Source organism: Aspergillus multicolor (genome assembly GCF_047715735.1).
Source record: "Aspergillus multicolor strain CBS 133.54 unplaced genomic scaffold BDW74scaffold_34, whole genome shotgun sequence".
NCBI classification, from domain to species: Eukaryota; Fungi; Ascomycota; class Eurotiomycetes; order Eurotiales; family Aspergillaceae; genus Aspergillus; species Aspergillus multicolor.
In genome coordinates this window covers 248,912-268,949 of record NW_027395985.1, presented here as the reverse complement: position 1 = coordinate 268,949, position 20,038 = coordinate 248,912, and the positions used below count along the sequence as shown (strand labels likewise).

Genomic DNA, 20,038 nt, shown 5'->3' with positions numbered 1-20,038 from the left:
TCCCCAGACTAAACACAAACATTAAACTCACCTTCTTCACATCAACTCAACATCACTTGATACCCAAACAATCCTAGGTGAGTGACTCATTAGCCAACGATGACACCCAATCCCCACTGCTGCCATATCGGCCATACTCTCATATCACCGTGACAGAGTTCATCGTCATCCGCGACTAACCTAATCACTATGCTAGACCCAGACAAACGGATCCCTCCCTCGATTTAAAATCATCCATCTGCCCTCGACAATTGGTTTCATCATTACTGCTAGACCTTTCCAGAACCATCTTTCACCTAGCACCCGAACCACAGCACCGACCCCCCAGATTCTGGGACACAAACTCCTGTTCTTTGGCAGTGGCCTTGTGAGCCAGCCTATTACTTATCAGCTCAGCTCTCCCCGAGTGGCAAATCGACCTCCACTACATTATGTACATGCACCCATCACTACGTAAAGGTGCCATCAACGATCAGACTTCCTCCGTTCCCTTCATCAACTATCCCGACTCGGTTTACATCAACCAGGACGACCAGTTCCTCCCTACCGAATACTCTCAAGACCTTCCTTTCCAGTTCCTCTCTCAACAAGACCAGGGCCGACTGCAGTCGCCCTTCAAGTACCGCCAGAACCTCAACTTCGTCTCTCCACCCTCATCCGTGCCGTCCTCTCCCACCTCGTCGCCAGCCTCCTCGGTCTCGCACTTTCCCGCCACAACGGCAGCTTCTGCCGACTACTCAGCCGTCTTTGACGGTTCCAGCTTCGAGGCTCCTTCGATGACACCGGCCTCCTCCTACAACCCTGAGATTCACATCCAGCACTCCAACTCCCCGCAGCAGCAGTCCTACCTTCCTCACTACAACCAGCAATTCGTCTTTGACAACTCCCAAATGTTGGCGCAACAGCAGTTTATGCCCAACACTCACGGTTGGGACAATGGCCTCCAGCTGTCCAATTCACACAATGTCCAGCGCATGCCGCAGCAGTACAATGGCCACCAGCACACACCCAGCTCATCGTCAAGGTCACCCGTGAACCAGCGATCTGCTTACAACAGTGCTCCTACAAAGCATCTGCCGACGCCGGCGCACACGCCAGTACAGCAGTCGTTCCTTACTCCTCAATTTCAAAAGACCGAGCTGGCCCAGGATGGCAACTACAACTTCGTCGCAGAGCAGCAACAACAGCACTCCAGCGAGCACTCCCACGCACCTTCCGTTTCCACCGTCAGCCACAACTCCCCCGTCACCCCTCAAAATCAATTTGAAGAGGTTGAGGACTCCAAAGTTGCTCCTAATGGTGAGAACCAATCTCCTGATGATCGATGGCTGGATGATTACTTACGTTTCGATGCGCTTCCAGACTACAGTAGCACCAACGGGCTTCCTCTGGGAATTCCCAAGCTCAACCGAACAATCACCGACGTCTACCAGGACGAGCTGTTCAACCCAACTGTGATGCAAACACCTCAGATCACAAAGCAAAACCAAAATCAGAACCTGCTTCCTCCTTCGTACAACAACATCGTCGCCAACCGGTTACAAGCTGCCAACCAGGGCCATCTTTCTGCTCGCGTTCAGTCGCCCGTGGCTTCAATGGATCGCGACCGCTCTCCTTTCAGACAGAACTCGCCCATGGCCGCCGAGTACCAACAGCAGGCGATGACCAGCGCGCCTACCAGCCAGCCTGGTATGGTGATGCAGCATCAGCCCCAGGTTGAGCCAAAGACCATCTCTCCCAAGGATGTGGCGCTGAACGACTTTAACGACGGTGATGACCATGGGCTGCCGGTCTACCAGAATGACTTTAACATTGGTGACACTCTTGGACTGCGACAGGAGAGTTTCCAGCCGGCTCCCAGTTTCCCGTCGATGGATTCGTTCCCTTCGCAGTTCAACCAGGCCCAGTTTACATTCAACCAGCAGCCTCACAGCCGACGCCCGTCGCAGCAGCAACAACAAAACTTCTTGCACCATACTCCCGAATTCCCTGCGTCGCTTCCTCGCTTTGAGTCTACAAACAGCGAAGCTTACTCGAACGACCTGACTTCTCCTACTCTGGCAAAGACGGCGGTGCCCATGCAGCGACCGCAGAACACCTCGTCGAATGGCGGTACCTACACATGCACCTACCACGGGTGTACGCAGCGTTTCGAGACACCGGCCGATCTACAGAAGCACAAACGCGAGGCGCACCGTCAAACCACACCGGGAGGTCACATGGTTGCGCGCGACGGGTCATCACGCAACTCGCAGGCTGGTCCCCACAAGTGCACCCGGCCGAATCCTTCGACCGGGAAGCCCTGCAATTCTGTCTTCTCGCGGCCTTACGATCTTACACGGCACGAAGACACGATCCACAACGCCCGCAAGCAAAAGGTCCGCTGCCACCTGTGTACGGAGGAGAAGACCTTTTCTCGGAATGATGCTCTGACACGGCACATGCGGGTCGTGCACCCCGAAGTGGAATGGCCCGGCAAACAGAAGCGCAGGGCACGAGAATAGACATCTCAACCACTTATCCAGGGGGCTTGCACTACTGCTATGCTAGACCCTTGACCATGTCCGCACGGAGCAGCGAATGAGACGAACTGCCTGGGCACTCACCGAGCGACCCAATTACTCGACATGACATGAGCCAGCCTCTGATGTCATAGGCGCCGCCCAATGGGGAAACGACCTGCTGACAAACTCAGATCGGCACGGGACCTGCCTCTTCGAGTCACCAGCCATGACGTCACTGCTTCCACAACTGACGGCCTCCTCGGCCCAAAGGGGTCACCTCGATATCGATCATATTGTCACTGATGTTCAATGACGCATTCCTCCTCGTTCTATTGAATTCGACTTCTTATTGTCATGTATTGATTCAGCAAGCCAGCCTTGTTTTCCTTTCCCAATTTGGCTATAGATTTCGTTTGTTATGTTTTGTGCATGGGTGGCAGCATCGTGGATTCAAAAGACCGACTGTTATTGTTTTCTATACACTGGTGGGACGACTATTATTATTGCATGCGGTGCTATGACCTTTTCGCTGTACCATATTGGCTCTTATTACTACTGTACGATGTTATGATGTCTTGTATGATGGGTTTCTTTTTTCGTTTGGTGTTTATACAACATTGGCTTTTGTCGCTGGCGATCAAAAATGACTATCTGTATACTATGTACACTACCTACAAACGAACAACTGACCTAATTGACCGAACCATTGATACTGATTAAAATCGAACTGTTCCTGTACTCGGTAATCCGTATGAGATGATGCATGCAATGATGTAGCCGCGAGATCAGATCGGAGCAATTGCTAATCATCACCGCGTCATTCGAGTCCATCGAGGTCATAGCTACATACCCCAGATATAACTACGGAGTACAGGAAGTAGTGCACCTCCCCAGAATGGAATAAGCACCCTACTGTACCCGTAGCCTCGGAAATGCCCCAGTATCATCTCTTGGGACCGGACGGTCCATTGGCCCTGCGGAGAAAACACCATATCTTCTGTGCAGTAGTAAGGAGGATGCATCATACCCCCGTAACCAAAGTACGTCGACCCAACAGAAAGCCCGGGTCGCCGGGGAAATGATGAAACAAACCGCCCAGCGCCGATCAAACGTCAGACAGGCAGGCAAACGGGCTCACGGACTGTGGACACTGGACTCCATTGACCCTGCGGAGCGCCGGCGCTGCGAGCGGAGTTTTCGATATGAGATTGACCACTTAGAAGGACAGGAAGTGCTAGATCTCGGTTTTGGATGTGTGCGATTCGTTGTTTGTCAATTCCGACAGCGGGTATGTGGGGTGTGGCTTGCTGGGAGGCCCGTGGGCGTGTTGGGCTGCGAGGAGACTGAGTAAGGTAGAATGGAAGGAAGGGCTGGGGAAATGGGTAAACGCGAGGGAGTGATGGTATCGTAAGGCTTGGGCTGACCCACTTGTAATGCTGGGACATGGTGCATTGTTGCAAGGGATGTACCGTTCTTCGGGATCCCTCGAGTCATGTCGATCTGTCTTTGTGGTTGTGGCTGTGCTACCGACTATGGAAGTACGGAGAAGGTATTTGGAAGCATGGAGTCGGAGATCTTAGGAGTAGGATGAGGATAAGGGGTAGTGCGATGATAGTAGTAGTAGGGCGTGATTGTGACGGAGGATATTCTGGTATTTGTTTTATCTGTGTTGTCAAAAAGGATCGAGAGACATGGCTGGAATGGAAGGTTTTGGCCAACAACAAGTAGCATTAGAGTTGGGGATACTTGCTATCCCTAAGCTGAGTTAAGGATATGGGTACAAGCCTGCTCTTGTAAACTAACTGAGAGATGCTGAATTGATCGAAAATGCAGGCGGCGGTACCATGTTGGATTTCCGTAGAGCAAGCTAGGACTGTGCGATGTATTTCACTAAGTGCATGCGCTTTTGATTAGCTAACTCGTACACACGGAGGAACGTTCCCAACTGACCTTAAACTTGATGCATCCAATTTGATTCCGACCATCATCATTGGCCTGGAAAACCCAACGACCAACCCGTCCAATACACGGGAGACTGTGCTCTAAGCACCACAGAGCCTCACCACAAGTTCCTGCGAGCCATGCTCCCAATTGAGGTCCCCAATGTAGAACAGACGCCCCTTCCCAAGCTTCACCCCAACAACAGCCGCCTGGCTCGGATCGACAGTCTCTCCCAGCTCAACCATCGACTGGCTCCGCCCCCCTAGCACAGGGACATAAAGCTTCTCGTGGGCGTTCGCCCCTACAGCACCCAGCGCCTTCATACCATAGCGTGCGGGGAGGCCCGAGGCCGTCAGTCCCAGCCCATGCAGCAGTTCGCGATCACACGACGGATTCATGTCAAAGTCCAAGCGGTAGTATTCTCCTTTCAGCCACAGGACGCCCATCTTGTTGAAGAACTCGCCGAAGCGGGTGGAGTTCACGAAGTTTGGGAAGTGCAGCCCGGCGATGACGAGGCCCGCGCCGTAGCGGATGTACTCTTTCACATGGTCGAATACCTCATCGTAGTTCAGTTCGTCTTCCGTAAGAGCTTCGTCTGTAAGAATGATTGCCTTGAAGGTTTTCCTGGACATCAGGCGGATTGCTTCTTCGGAGGTTCTTGCATGATCGAGGGTTGCTGATTCCGAGAGACGTGAAAAGAGCACGTCGTAGACATCATCGAGGTAGAATCGGTGGCAAAGAGAGAGGAGAAGGATTTGGGGGCGCACGGATTACATAGTTGCTGTTTGCGATATGGAATAAAATAGCTACAATTGGAATTGGTGTTGTAACTGATGGTTGGAGATGGAAGATGGAAATAGAATGTGCTGGTGGGAGAAGGAAATGGAAATGGGATTGGAAATAGAAAGGGAAAGAGATAAGAGCTGTGTTATGAGGAAGGAACCTGTTCTATGTCGAACCTTCCACACAATGTCATCCATCTCTAGACTCATATAATCATACTATTGCTAACGGACTTAATAGTAGACGTACCAATGGAACCTTAACTAACATGTCTTGCTCTTCACAGCGTACTAAACCCTGTAACTCAAACTTACATCTGGCAGTCGAAATGGCCGAGTAGATGGGCATGCCCGGGATAAACACCGCACCTAGAGAGATCTTTCAAACTACCAATTATCTCCATGCATCTCATGATATACTTTGCAGAGCGATCCAGCGCTTGGAGGCAAGAAAGTGACCACTTGCCTACAGCCCATGGAGCCCATAAGTGGACAATTATGCCGGCACTTTAGCAGTATATTCCCAATGACAACAGAGTCATGACATACATTGTCCTTGCCTAATTGAGCCGCTACATGAAAGCATCAGCAGAAGCTCATAATACCGATAACCGTAGAAAATAACTCAATCTCTTCGGTGCCCTATTGGACAACAGGAACTGAGTCAGGTATTCAACCGTGATTCCGCAGTGGATGCTATATTCTCGTCGAGATCGTTAAGCGGTTGCACCTGCCATCGTGAGGGCACTCTTGCGCTTATGGATTATGGCTAGGGCGCTGCAACATGACCTTGCTGCGATATTGCGGCACTCGAGCGAATTTGAGGTGGATGGGTTTAGTAGATTCAATCAAAGACCCAGCAATCTGGTGGGTAGCCACATGTAAGAAACCATACAGGATCAGATTGCAAGGGTGTGGTAGAAGATAAGGGTCCTCAATAGTAAAGCCAACACTTGGAGGTGGATCTTCGCAAGTTCGAGCACGCAGATAAGGTAAAGATGGGTTTCAGCATTGGGTGGAATTGTTCTAAGAGGCCGCGCTGTAGGCAAACACCCATGTATATATAGTCGTAAATAGTTCTAATGTATGTTTTTAGATCCGAGAAAACCATTCAGCGCATTCCATCAAAGATGAGGAACACTTCCGCTGGCTAAGAGGAGGTTCACAATACTCATGATGCCCTCGCCAAGAATCAAACCGGAAGCCAGGACGACAACGCTGGACGAAGCAGCATCTGCATCACCATCGCTGTCACCAGTTGCCGGTGAAGTAGGTTTGCCACGTGAAGTAGAGGTAAGCGGCTGATCTTCGTTTTCGCCAGGTTGATTCGACCGGACCGTTGGTTCGCTTTCTGGTTTAAGATCATTTTTGCCTCCCGCATGGGCGCGAGACCACCACCACGCGATGAGGCCACCAATGGCTCGTGCAAGCGTAAATGATGGTACATTGAATATGCCTACGGCGACCGCGATGCCACCTGGAATCCAGGACCGCCACGAGGCTGGCGTGCCGGCTGGACGACCTCCATTGGCGATAGGAGAGGTAGCGACGATCCGAAGTATGGTGATGGCTACAAAGACAACGCCGGCAATCGTAGAAGCTTCCCATGCCATAGGGGGTAAGCCTTGACCCGTGACTAGGCGGGCAGTGAAGATCCAAACATACGCAGTGGGCGTCTGGAACATGGGGCCTGGAACTGGGTACACGTTGACATACATCTTGTAGACAGCAGTGGAGAGAACCGCGCCGACAAGACTGCCAATTATTTGACCGTAAAACTGAGCTTTGGGGCTCGCGCCTAGGAGATGTCCTGTTTTCAGATCCTGCATCATATCACCGGCTTGAAGGGCGCCTGATTCAGATACGGCGCCGGCAAGAAGATTGGTTACCAGAGCAGTGCGTCTGGAGAAATGAGACGACGGCGTTGCGAGGGAGAAAAGTAACTGGGTCAGTTTGCTGATGCCGGAGACCGGGTTGAGATCTGTTTCGCCTAGCGCGCGCACACCCATAATTGACAAAAGGACAGCGAGAAGGGTGGCGAGGCTTGAAAGAAGAGGGGATATAACATCGCCGAAAACAATGTGCATACAGACGACGTTCAGGATCAGTGTTAGCGGAAGTAGAATAAGCACCGTTCGCATAGAAATCAGTTGAAATGCAGGTGCATCCTCATCCTCATTCTTACCCGGCTGCGGGTCCGTTCCAGCTTGAAAGAGACTGCTTGGACCTGATGATTCTTCTGTTATAGGGCTCAAGGCAGAGTATTGGTACGAGCGGCTCGGGATTTTTGGGCTTTTTGAGGCAATCCAACTGCCGATCCGAGTATTCGAGATTCTCTTTATAGCATTCGGCGCACTCTTCACGGCAGGTTTCAAAACCAGCCAGCCTAAGCTGACAATCGAGTCGGCAAGCATGATCGCCAAAGACACCCAGACAATCCAGGCTTTGCTCCCATCCTCCCAGCTGTCTACAGGCCCCGGTGCCCATCCGCGAGCTTTCGCAAGCGGGGACAGAACACCCCAGCCTAACACAGCCCCAAAAAGCATATGCGCACAGGTCGACGGTCCCATGATGATTCCTTGACCAACGTATGCAGGTGAAGGGTTGAGCGTCCACAGCCAGTTGTTGGCAAGCGACAGGCCCAGGATTGGGATATCGCGGACCTGAGGTACGAAGTACGAAAAAAGTGTCTATTGTTGTCAGCTTACTGCTCATCAGGAGACGATGGATCACGGCCATACATATATGCCAGAAAGCCCAAATGCGCCGACTAAAAGACGCATTTTCGATCTCCAGTCTTTTTTGAGGTTGTCGGAGTCCCTAGTATCCTGCTGCAATATAGTCTCTCTTTCTGCAGAGCTCCGCGAAAGCAGAGGTTGTATGTCCTCCTCATCTCGTTGGTCGTCTGACGAGCGAGCGCTCGCCTTTGCACCTTTCTCACCCTTCCCACTCCCATGAAGAACCCTAAGCATCAACGCAGACGCCGTTCCACTGGGAAACTTCAATTTTTCGCGGATAATGACCTCTTTCCGCAGTGGCACCGCAAAAACAACGCCAAACAAACATACTCCCAGACTCCATAGAACCAATTTCCCAAAGTTTAACTTCAAAGGACCGCCTTCTCCGGTACCACCGTCGCCTGATGGGCCGTCTTCTCCATCTCGTATGAGGAACTCCAAGGCAGGGATGACACCGACGAACCCACATCCAAGAGGCATCGTCCCCACAGCTCCGGCCACCGTTTGTATCAACACGTTCTCAATGGGTGTGAATGGGTAAGAGAGGTATTTCGAGAACACTTTGAAGACCGAAAATCCAATTAGTGCTGACGGCATAGCCATCGTACTGATCCAGCCCGTTTGCAGGCCGAAGTAAGTGTTCGAAAAGGTGATTAGAGCACCAATAACAAGACCGACCAGCAGGGACCTCAAGGTAAAGCTCCGGGGCGCCATAGTGTCGGCCCCGGGACCTGGTGTTTCCATACTGGGGTGGTGGGTATCGCCTGGCTCAGCGCCTGGCGGAATTGACTGGTAGTTCATCAATTTGGCAGTCGCATTAGTTTTTGTCAATAAGTTCATGCATGCAATAAAAAGTATACAAGTCTAACACGAGAGAATATGTTCATCAAGTCATAGCTTAAAAAGGGTAAATGTGCAAAAGGATTTGAGGTTGGAAAGCGGAGAGGAGGTGAGGAGGTGAGGAGAAATGGCGGAGAAGCGAGGAGATAGCGTCACGAACTATCATGACTAAGCTGCCGATAAGCGATAAGCTAATCTCCCCTGTTCTCCAACTTCGGCTGAGATCCGAACCCTGCTGACCTACGGAATACTAAATCGCAGGCCTTCTTCTATCTTCTCATAATGGCATTTGCTAATCACTCCTCTCCCGTTCGTGTGCTGCTTGCTCTGAGCTTGCATATGTTACGTGTCGGCTGGCAGGATCAGCTTTCACCATAAGGTTCAGACCTTAGATCCGCCATCTTGTCACCCACAGGGCGTCTGCCCCACCGTCAAGGGCGAGCGATAAGGTTGTCCAAGCCGCAATATATAAGACCAAGCGCCATCCGAAAAGCATCATGGAGACTTGCAACCGTAAACAGAAATCTACGAATAGTCGCCATGCCCGTCCCAACAGCCGAACACCACCACATCGTCTTCCTTCAGGGATCGGTACTCCAGATTCCCGAGTTCGATTTCCCCGCGCCGTTCACCTACTCGCAGACAGTCTACCCGTGGACGTCGTCGGCCGAGCTCCCGGATCGCGTTCATGACGCCTCCATAATAATCCTATCTAATGCACGAGTTGACGCCGGCGTGCTTTCTCCTGATGTAACGCCGCATCTCAAGCTTATTGTCATGGTTGCTTCCGGGTTCGACTGCATCGACCTTGAGGCCTGCAGGAGAAGAGGAATTGTTGTCTGCAACAGCCCTAACGCCAATATCGAGGCTGTATCCGAACACGCGATTGGGATGTACTTTGCTGCGCGACGAAAACTTCTTGACATGCATTTGTCAACGAGGGCAGGAAAGTGGAAAGAAAAGAGACTTTTGTTTGCTGAATTCCTGGATAAAGACGGAACGCCTCCTTTGACTTGCCAGGATGAAGTCGCCGGTATTATTGGAAACGGTAGCGTTGGTAGGCATATTGACCCAATATATAAGAGTGAGTCTAACACGTACCAGGAAAAAGAATTGCCACACTGGCGCGCAATCTGGGGATGAAGGTCTTGATATCCGACCGCAAGGGTTCCACAACAACAGATTCGTCAAGAGTCCCATTCGAGACAGTCATCAGACAAAGTACCGTGCTATTCCTCGCCGTCCCGCTCATGAATTCGACCCGGAACTTCATATCAACGCCAGAGTTTGTCGCCATGTCCTCCCACGCTGTGATAGTGAACGTTTCTCGGGGCGGTACTGTGGACGAAGAAGCTTTGGTCCACGCACTGCGCGAACGCAAAATCTGTGGCGCAGCAACAGATGTATTCAATGGCGAGCCTGCGGGACCTGATACTTCACCATTGCTAGCGGAGAACGCTAAAGACCTTAACATCATTGCCACGCCTCATTTGGCTTGGCTATCCCAGAGGACCGCGGTCAACTATGGCTCAAAGCTGAAAATGGCAGTTGAGGCTTGGGCTGCTGGACAGCCTGTCAATGTTGTGTCATAACCAACATTTATGTCATGTTGGCTCGCATATGTATCAAAAAAAACATCGTTGGAGGTTTATTGAAGTTGTTCTGCATCGAGCTTATCCATGAGGGCTGAATCATTGGATTATATATAATACAACGACGTTCGTCGTTCAACCCTCCAATAAAGGAACAAACTCCAGAGCACGACTCCTTAAAAGATCCTCAGATTTTCTTGAGCTATCTCTCAGCCACTTTAACTGTTTTGACCAAGCTATCTCATCACTAAGCTATGCCTACTACTATTGAGCTGTTCCTACTACTGGATTTCTCTCCAGCTACTGTACTACGCTACAACCTTCGCTCACGACTAATATCTGTTCTATCTCATACATTGTTGTCCGCAACAGACGAAAGTGTATTCAGCGATTAGCATGGGGACCTTGTTGGATGCCCAAGGGTTGATTCACCCCTGAAACTGATTAATCCACAGACACGGCACGGTCCCTTCTTCTCTTGCGATCTAGGGGGGTTAGTCCTGGAGGCTTTTTGGGGTCCATGTCGCTAGTGCCAGAATATTCATAACCCCCAAATATCGATGAGAATGCTCAAGGTGTTGAATGTCTTTTGTGAGTCGGTTAGTAGGCTCTTGCTACGAGCTAGATACAGAACGACCCCGGTGGTGGTCGTTTGGAGGAAGCCCCTTGCATCACGACCTCGGGCCTTCGTCCTGCAGAAAGGCGGGTCCTTAACCCAAGCCCTGCAACATTCCTTAATCATCTCTCCTTCACATTCCCTTACCCTAGGTAGTTTCCGCAAGACTTTTCCGCACTACAGGGACTCCGAGGAGCCTACGGAGTAGAAGGGGAGTATTCAGGGCTCTATCCTGTCTCCATTCAACTAATGCCTGTCCTTCATTCCTTCACCACCTGACCAAGGCAGAAGAATCCATGATGGGGCCTCAAGCGTCGCTACACCCTTCGACGTACCGACAGCTCCTATGGCAAAAAAGGACATAAATAGGCCATCACGCCTTTGTCCGTTCTCCACTGCAGGATTACCAACTCACCCACACTCCTTTACAACATCCTCAGCCCAACCCAAGTCACCCCAACCTGCCTAAACACCAGCCAAGATGCATTTCTCTAACGTGAGTTTCTCAGCTTCATCACTACCATCGCACCAACTAACCAGTGTACAACATCCAGCTCCTCCTCGCCTCCGCCATAACCCTAGCCCCCGCCGTCTACGGCTACGGCGTCGCAACCGTCGAACTCAGCTTCCATGAGGGCTGCAACAACGGCGAAGCGCCCCACGACAGCGTCAAGGACTCCGAGGACACCGTCGCTACCGAGGATACCTGCACCCAGATGCCTGCCAAGCACTCCTTCGAGATCGACGCGTACTCGTTTGCCGCGACGCCCATCACCAAGGACACGACGTCTATCTGCCACGCTGTTGGTGTTTACTCCAATGACGAATGCGTTGGCCTCCCAATCACCGTGATTCCGCTCTTCCCTGGGGAGCATGAGGACAAGACGCCTTGTATTCGGGACGACTACTTTGGGGAAAGAGTTTCGGTGAAGTTGTTCTGTGAGGATAAGAAGGATAAGGGCCATGAGCATGAGGACCACGAGGAGCACGGTCCAAAGAAGCATGAGGACGGAGGTGAGGATGAAGACGAGGGCCACGAGGAGGCTGAAGGTGCGAAGAACCGCGAAGCCCAGGCTCAGGCTCCCGCGGTCGGCCCTGGGGCTTTGGGAGGCCTGGGAGGTTTTCTTGGTGGTCTGCCCCTGTAAGGGCTAGGGTACATTGACTAGACTGGGTTGGGGTCTTCATTCTGTAGTACACTTCTTTTAGACTAGTAATAATGCAAAATCTTTGATTTCACTCAACCATACCTCCAGACCACCTTACGACTTGCTCCCCTTCTCCCAATAGCATGTAACTCACAGACCTCACATTCCATACCATACCAAGAATGAACAAGAGTAAATACACCCCACTGATCCACGAGTTGCAATCTGCACGGACGAGGCCGCCGACCGACTGGAATGTCCAGCACCGTGATTTGCATACTTCTCGGAGGCAACTCGCGTTTTCGAGGCTCAAGCGTCCCATGCTCAAGCCTCACGAGCATAAGGACAAACCGTGCTTCGGCGTGTAGAGTCACGACTCCGTGTCGCGGTATTGAGAGTAGCGTTCCTCCCAGCCATCTGTACGCGCTTGTGCGAGGCACATGGTGGCGGGTCCTTTCTCTCCACGGGAGCAAGAAGTATAAAATGCATTTAGCTTCCCGGAAGCTGAGGAAACTATCAACCACTCTGATTCTCTTGAAGTCTCTCTGAGATAAACTCCAGCTCTGACCACCGTTCTTATCAAACCACTACTCTATAGTACTCTATATCTTCTCTACCTATACCTTCCTCTACTCAGCTATCACTTCATTCCATACTCACAACCCACTCAACCACCAAGATGCACTGGACAACTGTACGTTCTTTTCAATTCCTCTTCACCATCTGCAAACACTAACTAAATCCCAGGCCCTCCCCTTCCTCACTCTCACCCTCCTCACACCAGCCACACACGCCGTCCGAACAACCCGCATCCTCATAAAATTCACCCCCTCATGTCCCACGACCCCCTACAGCTCAACCACAGACGACCTCAACGACGACCCCAACCCCTCCCTCGCCGAAGAATTCACAGTCGGGATGACCATCCGCACAGGCATATGCCAAGGCGTCCCCGTCCCATTACCACTAGGCTTCTACGACGAAGTCGACTACGTCTCATTCGAGCTGATCGTGCCGGACACAAACTCACACAACAACAATACCTCCCTCGCCTCTTACACCCCGCACACCCCCCGCGCTAGCAACAACAGCCACGCGCCCAACCTAGAAGTGTGCACAGTGCGGCTATTCGAGAAACCCGGCTGCGATAATAGCGATACCCCGCTTATTCAGCGGGAATTTGGGGTTGGTGCGGGTATGGGCGGGAGGAGTAAATGTGTACACCGGAGTGAGGATTATTTGGGGATCGGGGAGGTCTTTGTTAAGGTTGATTGTGTGGATGGGAGTTTGCCGCGTCCTCCTCGTCCTGAGTTGCAGCATGGAGCGACTAATGGGACGATGGTGTCGTTCGCGAATAGTACGACGACGGCGAATTCGAAGGGTGCGATTGGGGCTGTGGTTGGGAGGTGGCAGCGGAGGAGGATGGGGCTTTTGGGGAGGTAGATTGGTTTACCGTAGGTTGCTTGGTTTGTTGATTCTGGGTTTGAGCTGGCGTTTGGATAGAAGCCTAGAGTCGTTTTGTCTTTGTTAGGAGTTAAAGTGTATCAAAGAATCTCGATTATGATTGTTTGTTCTCCCAATATTATAATTAAAGCCTATGGTAGCCGTAGGTAGTGAATACTTTACTGACTCCGACTCCGACTCCGACTCCGATCCCGAACCCGACTTGTCTCCGTCTCTTCTCTCTCACTCTCTTTCTCTTTCTCATCCACAGCAACCATGGTGTATTGACGCCAACCGCCCAAGCGATACGCATGCACTCGCTGCGTCAGACACAAAGTCAAATGTGTTCCTATTGCTGGTGGATCAGGGTGTCAGCGTTGCACGCGCCTTGGCCATCCGGCTTGTGTCTTCCCTGCTGAGATGCGCGGGAGCCCTAGCACTGCTGCCAATACTCCAGCCTCTAGCGATACAAACAACCAGGGCAAAGATGAGAGGAATGGAAAAGAACATGTCCAGGACACAATCAGCGAGATCGATAAGATAATCGACCCCGATCAAACAACAGCTCTTCTTAAGAAATACATTGACCAGAAACAACCGCACTTCCCCTTCGTGATCATTCCACGAGAACACGAAGGAGACATTCAGACTTTCCAAAAAGAGCACCCGTTCCTTCTACTGTGCGTGTTGACTGCGTCCATGGAGCATGACCCGGCAGCGCAAGAGAAATTAGAGAGCCTTGTCCGAAAGGAAATTGCAACCCGTCTCGTCGTGAATCTCGATCGGGATATGGACCTCCTGATGGGCTTACTCGTGCACGCAGCTTGGTACCATTATCACTGGAGAAGCTACCATACGCAGATGTATATGCTGCTCCAGATGGCCGTTATGATTGTGGCAGACCTAGGGCTTGCTAGGCAGCACGGATTTAGGATGCAGACCATTCCGGTCGATGGGAAGGAATCGGACCATGACCATACCAATCTAGGTGCTTGCCGACAAGGAAGGGGAAATCAGCCCGCTCAATGTTCTGCTTATCAGCGCGCTCTGCTAGGATGTTATTATCTTTGTTCAATGTACGAGACTCTATTCTCATGTTAAGCCGTTCGCTGACGGTGTACAGATCGTCGCTGTTCCGGCGGCAGCTCTATATGCGGCATACGCCGTGGGTCAGCCAATGCGCGGAAGCTTTGGCTGAAAGGGCCGATTGCCCGACAGACGCAATGCTCAAGACATATATAGACGCCCACGTCCTTGTGCGCCGGAGCCAGCTACTCTTTGACGAAGAGCGCCGTCACCTGCTTTCAGTTTCCTATGGGCCCTCCATTTGGCAAGAGGTCACAGAACTTAGATCACAGCAACAAGAGCTAACGACGAACTCGTTACCGTCGCTTGACAGTAATACATGCAAAGACTGTAAGTCGCCCGGCCCAACTCGAATGCGCCAGAATCTAACAGTTACCAGGGCAGTTTCGCATCGAGATCGGAGGGACAGCGGCATTGATAATAGGTCAAGCGCTGGGTGGGCAGCAATATGTGTTCAAGCTCCAGGAGATGAACTAACTTGAGCCCTTCATGGGGTCCGCGCATTATGTCGTGGACACTTTCCTGGCGGCTCCGGTGTCAGTTGCAGCTCATCTTTCTGCATCGGCATATGCCACGATATGGTATTGCTTACTCATTCTGGCCAAACTGAGTATATTCTTTCATCAAGATGAAAACCGAGCCATTGGGATGGACAAGAAGAGAATTCATAATATAGGCGCCGCTATCATGGAGAAGTTCAGAGAGCTCGCGCCTGACGATGGAAAAGAGAGTTTCTGGATTAGCTCGAGCGACGTGATCGCAAACATGCTGGCTTAGTTGCAGAGGTCAAAAAGCAACGCCAGCAGGCGTCCTCGGTCGAGATCTGCTGGAAATGACGCCCCTGGCAAGCATGGGCCAGGTACCTCACAAGATCACGAACCGAACTCACATGAGGCTCAGCAGGCTATTTTGCAACCAGCGGGTTTCCCTGGAAACATGGACATGTGGCTTCAGTCGGTCGACTCTTTTGATCCCAGCCTTTGGCAGCAGATGCTCGACAACTTTACCTGGTTTGGTCCAGTTGCGGGGGACGGCCTCGGATTCGATCACGGAATCTGACTGGAAGAATCTTAGGTAGGACAAGCTTCGATAGCGGGCCAGAGAGCTTTGTTTCCCGACCGCAGCGCGCATCTGTCGCAGATGATCTGTAAACTCCTGTCGCAGTCTGCATCAGTCGTGAAACCAGATCTTGCTGTCTGCTGTACAAGCCTCCAATGCTCAACGCTCTTGCAGGGTAGCTTTAATCAACGTGGTCAAGATTTGCTCAAGCTTGACCGGCAATAAACAGAAACAGTTCGACTTTGATATGTTTCAAGCTCGAGCTTCTCGAACTCCTCGAACCTCGAGCGGAGCAGTGGATGAGGGTTAAGCCGTTGTAGCCGAAAGAAATGGGCCGAGTGGTGACGGGTTGTTTCAAGTCGGCCCTAAGCGGATGGGGTGACATCTTTAATCTTTCGTTATAAGAGCGCTGGCAAGGCTGAGTGCATAATCCGCGACCAACGGGCCCATAACACCCCGTGACAATCTAAAGGCGAATTGTCGCAAATTGCCCTCGAGCAAAGGAAATGAGTGTGTCCGCAGTCGCTCAGCTCGCAACGCCTGCAGCGCGGGATAGCCGGGAAGCGATCAGCAGTGAGCGCTAGACAATACCACCTTATGGAGCTGTATTATTGTTGGCATAATTCTTGGTTTCTTCTTCAGACCGAATCACAGTGAATCTGGACTTCTTGGATGTCTGAGCCACGGTCCGTCATTCACCATAACTTGGACAATGGCGATTACCCCTGATCCAGCACTTTAGGAACCATTATTCATGGTTCATCAGGGCAAGTGGGACGAACGGGAGATTTGATGCTGGACATTGCCGTGCCTTTGTTGTTCAGGGAGTATTCGTTTCCTGAAATAGCGCAGATTGAATGATGAAATCTCTGCAAATTCTGACCTGTGGGCATGATGATTGATCACGGTGAGTGAGGCTGGGGAATAAGCAAAGAGAGACAGACCCTCGTGGAGGCGTGTTTACTTTACAGCGACCGGTACCAGGAACCGTAATCTACCCCCGCCAATCCCACCAATGTCAGTCTCTCATTGGCCACTGGCTCTGAGCTCATTAAACTTAGGTAAATACCGGTCACTGTCCCTCAATCACAATCGTCTCCCACTTGTCATCACAGACTCTCCTCTCTTCATCTCACTCAGCCCAGCCTTTGAGGTCTCTCCTTCCTTTCTCACGGGACCCCTGCGTCTCTTTCGTTCTTTATTTCGAATCTTCGCGGCCTGGAAGCTCGTTGTCATTCTTTTATCCTCTTCGGTCGACCCCAGCCGTCGCCGAGTATACGAATACTTCCGTTCTTTCCCACCACCTTGCACATTCCTTAACGCGCTTGCGCCCTTTTCACTCCTAACGCGCCTCACGCTTAAACTATACGGCCTAGAGGGTGCGCACGATATCTACCAGCCTCGCTCGCTCTCGACTCGTCTCCGATCGCATCTCAAACGTACCCGCACAAAGCCGAAATAAGGACTCGACCTACTTGATATCGCCGAGCATATGCCTCTTGCCTGACAGCCAGGGACAGTGTATTAGCGGCGGACGTGGTATTATCCACAACACTACACATTATGGTCCACGCACACCATCACGAGCACAAGGTTCACCTTGAGCAGCGTGATCCCAATCCTGATGGAGTTACTGTTTATGTTACGGCAGAGCCGACCTTCACTGGCGCGATAGGCGGATACTCTACTCAAGGACAGGACGACACTACTGAGGCTACCGAGACCGAGACCGCCACCAAGACTACCAATAATGTCGGTGTCGGTGCGCCCGTCCACCAAACCCGATCATCCACCGAAGAAGAATCGTCGGCCACTGCGACTGCCACAGCAACCGAGACCGAAGATGATGAAACGACCACAACGGAATCGCCTACTCGCACCACCACGACTTCGATCGTGGAGCCTACTGAAGCGACGACTAGCACGGCTGACCCCACCACCGACACCGACGCGACATCAACCGTCCAGACTACTTTGTCGACAATCACGACCAGTGCCACGGAGTCTGATGGCAGCGCCACTTCCACTTACATCGCTGACCAGTCGACCGCTACAGGATCTAGCGCGGCTGCTGTTGACTCCGGCATCTCTTCGGGTGCCAAGGCAGGCATTGCAATTGGAGTAATCCTCGGTGTTGGATTAATTGCCGGTTTGATCTTCTTTTTCATATGGAAGAAGAAGAAGAAGCAGCAGCGAGGCCAAGGGCTGGAAGAGAACAATGCGCCGCCTTTCAACGAAAAGTCTTCTCCAGTTTACACCGCACCTTCTCTGCAAGAGCCTTCGCCAGCTCCGGCTCCGGCTCCCGCTCCACAGCCTATGGCGCAACACATCGCGCCTCAGCTCAATGTTCGCCCGGTCACTCAGTTCGCTCCCGACTTGACTCCCATTCAAGGTGGTATCACTCCCGTGTCCGCAGTTAGTGCCGCTGGCGCCCTTGGATCAGCCGCCGCCGTCTCGCGCAACCTCACTGGAAACTCTCCGCCCCAGACCCCGCAGTCAGGTATCAGCGGCCGTGATCCATTCGGCGATCCTGTCAACCCATTCGGTAGCCAGGCGGAAGTTCATTCTCGTCCTTCTACTGCAGGTCATCAGGTAGACGGCCCGTCTCCTATTTCGCCGGTTCCTCCAGTATCTTCAGTGGCTATGCCGGCTGCTTGGCCTTCTGCTACAGCTGCCGCCGCCGCCGTTCCTTTACCTGACTCCCCTGCTGTTCCCAACACCCCGGAGCCCGTGTCGCCTACTGTTCCTGTAGGCAATGAGTCGACCAACGTTGCTGCCGCAACGGCCGCGGTCGCTGTTGGTGCTACCGCTACCGCTACCGCTGCCGCTCATGGCACTGATATGGACGCGGCTAGTCGCCCAGGAACCTCCGATTCGGAAGCATCGTCTATTCCTGCTCCTACAGCTCCCAACTCTAATGTGGTAGACCCCGCCGTGGGCGCCGCTGTGGCTCCTCCTTCTGGCCCCGGCCCTGCCGCGCCTATCAATGTTCATCGCGTTCAGATGGATTTCACCCCATCAATGGAGGATGAATTGGAACTTCGTGGCGGTCAACTTGTAAGGCTCCTGCACGAATATGACGATGGTTGGGCTCTCTGCGTTAGACTCGACCGTTCCCAACAAGGAGTCGTCCCTCGTTCTTGTCTATCAGCCCGTCCAGTCAAGCCCCGTGCAAGGCCTCCACCTGGAGCTGGTCCAGGTCCTGGCCCTCGTGGACCTCCTCCTGGCCCGCCTGGCCCTCCAGGACCTCCCGGTGCTCCGGGCTCCCCTATGATGGGTCCGCCTGGACGTATGCCGCAATCACCGCGCTTCTATCCCGGCGATGGCGGCAGGCCCAGTTCGCCTTCTTCGCGTCCTAGATCACCTGCGCAAAATCCCTATGGACCACCTCCCCCGCATGGTCGACCTCAACGTCCGATGTCTCCCGCTCACTTCCCTACAGTCCCAAGGTCACATTCTCCGGGACCTCGACAGGCGCCGCCACGCTCGATGAGTCCCGGTCCGTACGGACTTCCCGGCTTGCAAAGACCGGAGATACCAGCGGCAAACCAACGTCAGCGAAGCAACAGCACCGGAGGTGCTCTGCAACATCCTCGAGGCCCCGGCCCCATTGCTCCCATTCCAAGTCCTCTGGCCGCCCCGTCTGCGCCGCCACCCACTAGTGCACTCCCAGCAATTCCTACAAACCCTGCGCCCTCTCTGTCCAGTGATGCATGATTCCCTGATCAGATCACCGACCGGTCAAAATCAGCAATTGGTACCGGATAATTCAATAATAACGCGCACTTCACTGTCCTAGTACTCGACTCTTGTGGAACCCAGAACCTCCACAGCTTTTTCATTCTACTTCTTTTCATTAACCCATCATTACCCGAACCTTCCGCCTTGACTTCCATCATTTACGGTGTTGACGTTTTACCACGCTTCTCTGTTCAACGAAAAGCAAGCTCCAGAGATATGAGTCTATCATCTTCCTAGCTTCCTCTGCCTCGCTGAAGAAGCCCTGTGAGCATATGTCTATTTAACGTTAACAGGCTATACCCTATTTCAATGTCTGTCGGATTTTCTGTACGCCATTACAGTTACACAGCATGTGTTTATCTACTTTAGCCAATTCTATCTACTTTTTCTTGACCACTATGAGTATGTCTGTGCATTAGCTGCTTGGTACGTAGACAGTGCCTTCACAACCGCCCTACCACTCAAGACTCTTCAAATACGGAGTTGGTCGCTGGGCGACCTAGGTCACGTTTTGTACGACAATGTCCGCTTGGCACGTGCCTTCCTGTTGG

General features: G+C 52.2%; 8 protein-coding genes across 8 annotated transcripts; 6 read left to right on the top strand and 2 right to left on the bottom strand.

Annotated features, from left to right (window-relative positions):
• The first annotated feature begins 14 nt into the window (after window positions 1-14).
• Window positions 15-3,226, top strand: BDW74DRAFT_160944 (stress-regulated transcription factor RPN4). Its single transcript, XM_073725715.1, has 3 exons — window positions 15-77; window positions 197-1,299; window positions 1,363-3,226. Exons 2-3 carry the CDS (start codon window positions 432-434, stop codon window positions 2,502-2,504), a joined length of 2,010 nt encoding a protein of 669 aa, XP_073579717.1. The 5' UTR covers window positions 15-77; window positions 197-431; the 3' UTR covers window positions 2,505-3,226.
• A 991-nt stretch (window positions 3,227-4,217) lies between these two features.
• On the bottom strand, window positions 4,218-5,270 carry BDW74DRAFT_89522 (uncharacterized protein). Its single transcript, XM_073734019.1, has 2 exons — window positions 4,455-5,270; window positions 4,218-4,394 (listed from the first exon to the last, which is right to left on the bottom strand). The coding sequence occupies exon 1, from the start codon at window positions 5,075-5,077 to the stop codon at window positions 4,547-4,549; it is 531 nt and encodes a 176-aa protein (XP_073579716.1). The 5' UTR covers window positions 5,078-5,270; the 3' UTR covers window positions 4,218-4,394; window positions 4,455-4,546.
• A 1,081-nt stretch (window positions 5,271-6,351) lies between these two features.
• On the bottom strand, window positions 6,352-8,679 carry BDW74DRAFT_170528 (OPT family oligopeptide transporter; the record flags this gene model as incomplete). The annotated part of the gene is made up of 2 exons (XM_073727181.1): window positions 6,352-7,917; window positions 7,969-8,679. 2 exons carry the CDS (start codon window positions 8,677-8,679, stop codon window positions 6,352-6,354), a joined length of 2,277 nt encoding a protein of 758 aa, XP_073579715.1.
• A 566-nt stretch (window positions 8,680-9,245) lies between these two features.
• Window positions 9,246-10,677, top strand: BDW74DRAFT_89475 (D-isomer specific 2-hydroxyacid dehydrogenase family protein). The gene is made up of 2 exons (XM_073734017.1): window positions 9,246-9,862; window positions 9,910-10,677. Exons 1-2 carry the CDS (start codon window positions 9,346-9,348, stop codon window positions 10,395-10,397), a joined length of 1,005 nt encoding a protein of 334 aa, XP_073579714.1. The 5' UTR covers window positions 9,246-9,345; the 3' UTR covers window positions 10,398-10,677.
• Window positions 10,678-11,358: 681 nt separating this feature from the next.
• Window positions 11,359-12,197, top strand: ccpA. Its single transcript, XM_073734018.1, has 2 exons — window positions 11,359-11,509; window positions 11,568-12,197. The coding sequence occupies exons 1-2, from the start codon at window positions 11,495-11,497 to the stop codon at window positions 12,156-12,158; spliced, it is 606 nt and encodes a 201-aa protein (XP_073579713.1). The 5' UTR covers window positions 11,359-11,494; the 3' UTR covers window positions 12,159-12,197.
• A 640-nt stretch (window positions 12,198-12,837) lies between these two features.
• Window positions 12,838-13,601, top strand: BDW74DRAFT_182316 (uncharacterized protein; the record flags this gene model as incomplete). The annotated part of the gene is made up of 2 exons (XM_073730225.1): window positions 12,838-12,852; window positions 12,906-13,601. 2 exons carry the CDS (start codon window positions 12,838-12,840, stop codon window positions 13,599-13,601), a joined length of 711 nt encoding a protein of 236 aa, XP_073579712.1.
• Window positions 13,602-13,789: 188 nt separating this feature from the next.
• On the top strand, window positions 13,790-15,342 carry BDW74DRAFT_89456 (uncharacterized protein). Its single transcript, XM_073734016.1, has 3 exons — window positions 13,790-14,677; window positions 14,725-15,017; window positions 15,067-15,342. Exons 1-3 carry the CDS (start codon window positions 14,022-14,024, stop codon window positions 15,162-15,164), a joined length of 1,047 nt encoding a protein of 348 aa, XP_073579711.1. The 5' UTR covers window positions 13,790-14,021; the 3' UTR covers window positions 15,165-15,342.
• Window positions 15,343-16,894: 1,552 nt separating this feature from the next.
• BDW74DRAFT_160934 (SH3 domain protein) lies at window positions 16,895-19,881 on the top strand. The gene has a single exon (XM_073725714.1). It carries the CDS (start codon window positions 17,310-17,312, stop codon window positions 19,461-19,463), a length of 2,154 nt encoding a protein of 717 aa, XP_073579710.1. The 5' UTR covers window positions 16,895-17,309; the 3' UTR covers window positions 19,464-19,881.
• The last annotated feature ends 157 nt before the right edge of the window (window positions 19,882-20,038 follow it).

What these genes read in the sequence shown, in the direction of transcription:
- BDW74DRAFT_160944 (XM_073725715.1), top strand. Translation starts at nt 432, where the DNA reads ATGTACATGCACCCATCACTACGTAAAGGTGCCATCAACGATCAGACT. An exon ending in CTCCAAAGTTGCTCCTAATG is followed by an intron (nt 1,300 to 1,362) that starts GTGAGAACCAAT and finishes ATGCGCTTCCAG; the next exon opens with ACTACAGTAGCACCAACGGG.
- BDW74DRAFT_89522 (XM_073734019.1), bottom strand. Translation starts at nt 5,077, where the DNA reads ATGTCCAGGAAAACCTTCAAGGCAATCATTCTTACAGACGAAGCTCTT.
- BDW74DRAFT_89475 (XM_073734017.1), top strand. Translation starts at nt 9,346, where the DNA reads ATGCCCGTCCCAACAGCCGAACACCACCACATCGTCTTCCTTCAGGGA. An exon ending in TATTGGAAACGGTAGCGTTG is followed by an intron (nt 9,863 to 9,909) that starts GTAGGCATATTG and finishes AACACGTACCAG; the next exon opens with GAAAAAGAATTGCCACACTG.
- BDW74DRAFT_89456 (XM_073734016.1), top strand. Translation starts at nt 14,022, where the DNA reads ATGCGCGGGAGCCCTAGCACTGCTGCCAATACTCCAGCCTCTAGCGAT. An exon ending in TGTTATTATCTTTGTTCAAT is followed by an intron (nt 14,678 to 14,724) that starts GTACGAGACTCT and finishes GACGGTGTACAG; the next exon opens with ATCGTCGCTGTTCCGGCGGC. An exon ending in CAGTAATACATGCAAAGACT is followed by an intron (nt 15,018 to 15,066) that starts GTAAGTCGCCCG and finishes AACAGTTACCAG; the next exon opens with GGCAGTTTCGCATCGAGATC.
- BDW74DRAFT_160934 (XM_073725714.1), top strand. Translation starts at nt 17,310, where the DNA reads ATGGTCCACGCACACCATCACGAGCACAAGGTTCACCTTGAGCAGCGT.